Here is a 5,000-nt window from a genome sequence, read left to right as displayed (position 1 = left end):
CTCACCTGCAAGGTCACTCACCTGCACACGCACCTGCACACGCACCTTCACACTCACCTGCAAGGTCACTCACCTTCACAAGCACCTTCACACGCACCTTCACACGCACCTTCGCACGCACCTTGACGCTCACCTGCACACGCACCTTCACAAGCACCTGCACACTCACCTTCACACTCACCTGCAAGGTCACTCACCTTCACACGCACCTGCACACTCACCTCCACACGCACCTTCACATGCACCTTCACGCTCACCTGCACACGCACCTGCACGCTCACCTTCACGCTCACCTTCACGCTCACCTTCACACTCACCTTCACGCTCACCTTCACGCTCACCTTCACACTCACCTTCACACTCACCATCACGCTCACCTTCACGCTTACCTTCACGCTCACCTTCACGCTCACCTTCACACTCGCATGCCTCGGTGGAGCCTCGCCGTAGGGGATGCCGTTTCTGTTGTACGATCTCTCTGCTCTGCGAGATGATCGACATTTGAAAATTGATAGAAGTAAACAAAAATGTAAAATATAACAATGATATTGAAAGATATAACATGTCATTTTTGGACACCGGATGGCTCCTCATCCGCTAGATGACTCTTCATCTCTTTATTATAAAAATAAATGTACGGTATACAGAATTTTTTTCTACAATCTACGAAAAATGTCATTAACAATTTATTCAACATTTAATCAACACTGAACTGAATTAGTCGAGTGCTAATCCAAATCGACCCATCGCTAATAGCTTAACTTGCTTTCGAAATTTGCGTCACCAATCTAGTCAAAAATACGAACTGAAACCACTGACTGGGATTTTATGGAGAAACAGCAGGTGCAAGGCTATTGTTATGTACCTATTCATGTAAATCAAGGGGTTTATATGTGGCTTGATTCTAGCTACCTGTGTGTGTGTGTGTGTGTGTGTGTGTGTGTGTGTGTGTGTGTGTGTGTGTGTGTGTGTGTGTGTGTGTGTGTGTGTGTGTGTGTGTGTGTGTGTGTGTGCGCGCGCGCTAACCCTAGCTGGCAGGAGGAAGTTGTAGACAAAAAACAGGCAGTGTTGATGGTTTGTTAATGACTGTGGAGGGGTTATTGACGCCATGACTTTTATTTATTTGACTAGCATTAAAGCAATAAAGAATAACGTGCAATGTGAAAGGGCACTAACATAAAAGATATGACCATGGAAGGAATCGTGTCAGTTGACACTTTGCTACTAAATGCTGTCATTGACGAAAAAACCTACTGGTACCTTACACAAAATAGGCCTGTGCAGGCCACCAGAGTCGTTGGGAGGGGTGGGGAGGTTCAGCTGGTTGCAATCTGCCATTAGATGCTACTACATTCTACACACTTTAATATTACTAAAATATGCTCTCCCGTGCAGCTGGTAGTTCTAATATATAACAACAGCAGATTCTACAGTAAATAGTAAATTACTATTTACTATAGAATCTGCTGTAATTATATAGTAAATAGTAAACTTCTATTTACCATAAAACTACAGCAGGTTCTATAGTAAATAGTAAACTTCTATTTACTATAGAACTACAGCAGGTTCTATAGTAAATAGTAAACTTCTATTTACTATAGAACTACTGCAGGTTTTATAGTAAATAGTAAATTACAATTTACTATAGAGCTACCAGCTGCACAGGAGAGCCCATACATTACTAATGGTAATCATGTATGGGCTCTCCTGTGCAGCTGGTAGCTCTATAGTAAAGGGTAATGCTAGTACTGTGTGGGCTCTCCTGTGCAGCTGGTAGCTCTATAGTAAAGGGTAATGCTAGTACTGTGTGGGCTCTCCTGTGCAGCTGGTAGCTCTATAGTAAAGGGTAATGCTAGTACTGTGTGGGCTCTCCTGTGCAGCTGCTGGAGGACTGCTGTCTGGAGACCACCGGCAGCATGCTGATGGCAGGCAGCCGTCTGTCTGTGTCGGCCGAGCGCGGCAAGGACAACCAGCTGTGGGACCTCACCCACGACGGCCTGGTGCGGTGCCACCTGAAGCCAGAACTGGTCATGGAGGTCAAAGGTCAGCGTCTATTGGCTGTTCAATCAAATTGGCTTTGGTTTCCTTTTTTCTTTGTTATACAGACAGCATTCTGTGATTCTTAGTGGGATATATTACATATATTATATTATATACATTTCAGTCAGAGACAAACATTTGTTGTCGTAAGTGATTTATCCGGAATAACAAGATGATTGTTTGATTTGTGAAGAACAAAACTTTTTTATCTGATAATGCTGACTAAATGACAAATGATGTCTTCAGCTCACTGGTTCTGTGGCCTGTAGCTTATGTGAACTGTATTGCAGTAGCTCCCCCAACTGGCTAATAAATGTATCACTGGAAACTAAAAAACAAGAACATGACAAAAATGTTCAACAGTACATACATAAATATTTTACTTCTTTCCATTTATCTTTCAGGTGGCCAACAATATGACAAGAACCATGTGATCCTCAACACATTCAATGAGAGAAAATTGAGCCAAAGATGGTCAGTGGAAATTCTATAACTCCAATGCACACCTTAAGAACGACAACGCCCAGGGAACCACAGAAACAAGCTTTCTCCGAGACTTCAGCACTGGCCACTGTAGCTCCCCCAGGGGGACTACGCTCTACGATGCTGCTCCACCAGGGGGACTGTGCTCTGTGATGCAGCTCAGCCAGGGGGACTGGGTTTCAACTCTGAGTGAACCAGAAATATGAATTTTAAGTTCATGGTTTTCGCTACTAAATCTCTCTCTCTGCAATATCTTGGTACTTTTAACATTCTTTCAGCTTTACTTTAAACATTTTTTTTATAAACAATAAAATGCAAAGAGATAGGTCTATGATAAAAGTCAAAGTAATTGCAAATTTTTATTGACCAGATCCTCTCCAATTCAGACCTGTGTTGATGCTGTACCTATCCTCTCTGCCAGAAATTGTATTTGTTTCCTAATTGTGTGTTTGAGACATTAGTGAAGGTTTTATGTATGACCCCCAAATAATGTTCTCTTTCCTATTTTTCAATGGCTGCAGATCAAACTTGATTGATTGTACAGTTTGAACATGTTTCAATGTGGCAGGTTTAGATCATATATTAAGTGGTACTGCGTTAATCATGTGTATAGATTATATCAATGCAGTACCGCTGCACTGACGCCTACTACTGTATGTAAATATGTGAATGCCTGTTACGTAGGAATAAAGATTTGGTCTTCCTTACATTTCCGAAGTCTATGTTTTGAAGGTTTTCAAATTAAAAAGGAATGCTATGGCCTAATATTTTTTCCAATCTCTCATAGTTTCCTGGATAATCTTCAGTTTTCAGGTCTCCAGAAAGTGTCAGAGTGCAACCAATAAGGGGAAGTCTGTCTGGATGACCCCTTTTACATTTTGGTTAAGATGTCAAGCCAGAAATTTGTTCTCATTCAACAACCAAGGTTCATATATGAAGGTTACTTAAGTCTTATTGCTGACAATAAGGCGCGCACACACACACACACACACACACACACACACACACACACACACACACACACACACACACACACACACACACACACACACACACACACACACACACACACACACACACACACACACACCAATTCTAGTAATCAGTCAAGACTATGAATCCTTTTGATACCATTTAATATTATTTACATTCACAAAGCCACTACAAAACTCCAAAGAGGAAGTGAGCACTTTTTCTCCCACTTGAACCAACATTTGCATCAGCCAAAGCCAATCAACAGTCATTCACACACGACACGTTCACCGTCCGCACCGCGACCACTGCTAAAACTCTTGAAGGGAAACCGAGAGCGCTGCACATCGCCATGGCAACTCCGTCCCTGAAGGGGCCCCGCGGTCCGCGGTTATCCTGCTGGGTGTGTCAGCGCCCCGCGTGGTCCCCCCCTCCCCCGATGACCTGGACCACGGTCTTGCCCCGGGCGTGGCCCTCCTCCACCTTCTGGAAGGCCTGGGGGACCTGGGAGAAGGGGAACTCTGCCTCCACCACCGCCCGGATCTGGAGCCGGAAGAAGGGAGGAACGTGGGTGAGAAAGGTGTGAAGAGACACTTAGAAGCCATGTTGAGATGATGCCAGTGATACAAGGATGGAAAAAAACACTTAATATCAAACTCTGGTCAGAAGATCAAGACTCTGAGTCGGGTTGTAATGATCTAAAGTCTTGAATTCTTTCGATCCACCGCATCATGTTGCGGATATGGGGATTTCTGAGGATAAATATGTATGCATGTATGTATGTATGTATGTATGTATGTAGAATATAAAAAAGTCTATAGAGTAGGGGCATGTGTTGATGTTTTTCAAACGTCTTTGTGTCGTAGACACAAAGACGCACCCATTTGAAGCAAAAATGGGTAAAATGAAAAAATAAATTACCTAAAAGGAAGTTAAAGTCGAGCAAGCGTGAGAACACAGGAAGCTGAGGATCACAGGCAGAGGCCACACTTGATGGTTTATTTTAGTTGCAGACGTCCTCATGCTTTCTCTCAATGAAGTAGAATAGTTGTATAGATTCCCCGGGCTTCCTTCTCTTCCATTTATGCCCTCTTATTAAGCGTGGCTGGGATTGTATTTATGCTTGTGAAGCGCTTTGTGAGCTTCTTTTCTCAAGAGTTTTTAGCCTGCGTCCTGGTAGCCTACCTTTCCGGCGTCCACCATTTCACTGATGTCATCCAGAGCGGCACCGTTGGGTATGAAGAAGCCCCACCTGTAGTGCACTCCTTTACACAGGTGCTGTGTCAACAGACGGACAGAAAACTGTCAGCATTCAGCATTCTAACCCCATTTCAAAAGGTGTACATCGCACGCACGCACGCATTCACACACACACACACGCACGCACGCCCATGCAACCGATTGTAAACAAGTTTGGTTCCTCCTTCTCTTTCCTCTTTCCACAGTAAAACATTGATACCTAAAGCCAGTCACGGGTGAGCACACAACATTTCTCATCCAACATT

The 5,000-nt window shown here is 43.7% G+C and overlaps 2 protein-coding genes across 2 annotated transcripts in view; one reads left to right on the top strand and one right to left on the bottom strand.

Annotated features, from left to right (window-relative positions):
• The window catches only part of crybg1a (crystallin beta-gamma domain containing 1a), a 43,406-nt gene extending 40,174 nt beyond the window's left edge, over nt 1–3,232 (top strand). Inside the window, exons 21-23 of the mRNA XM_060052314.1 lie at nt 1–12; nt 1,881–2,043; nt 2,445–3,232. The exon at nt 1–12 is cut by the window's left edge and continues 150 nt beyond it. Of these exons, the coding sequence (XP_059908297.1) occupies nt 1–12; nt 1,881–2,043; nt 2,445–2,533 (264 nt within the window). The 3' untranslated portion in view covers nt 2,534–3,232. The remainder of the gene's footprint in view (nt 13–1,880; nt 2,044–2,444) is intronic.
• A 410-nt stretch (nt 3,233–3,642) lies between these two features.
• The window catches only part of rtn4ip1 (reticulon 4 interacting protein 1), an 8,942-nt gene continuing 7,584 nt past the window's right edge, over nt 3,643–5,000 (bottom strand). Inside the window, exons 8-9 of the mRNA XM_060051987.1 lie at nt 4,681–4,773; nt 3,643–4,038 (exon numbers count right to left, since the gene is read on the bottom strand). Coding sequence (XP_059907970.1) covers nt 3,904–4,038; nt 4,681–4,773 — 228 coding nt within the window. The 3' untranslated portion in view covers nt 3,643–3,903. The remainder of the gene's footprint in view (nt 4,039–4,680; nt 4,774–5,000) is intronic.

This window comes from Gadus macrocephalus, chromosome 5 (assembly GCF_031168955.1).
Source record: "Gadus macrocephalus chromosome 5, ASM3116895v1".
NCBI lineage: Eukaryota > Metazoa > Chordata > Actinopteri > Gadiformes > Gadidae > Gadus > Gadus macrocephalus.
This window is presented reverse-complemented; position numbering and strand designations above follow the sequence as displayed.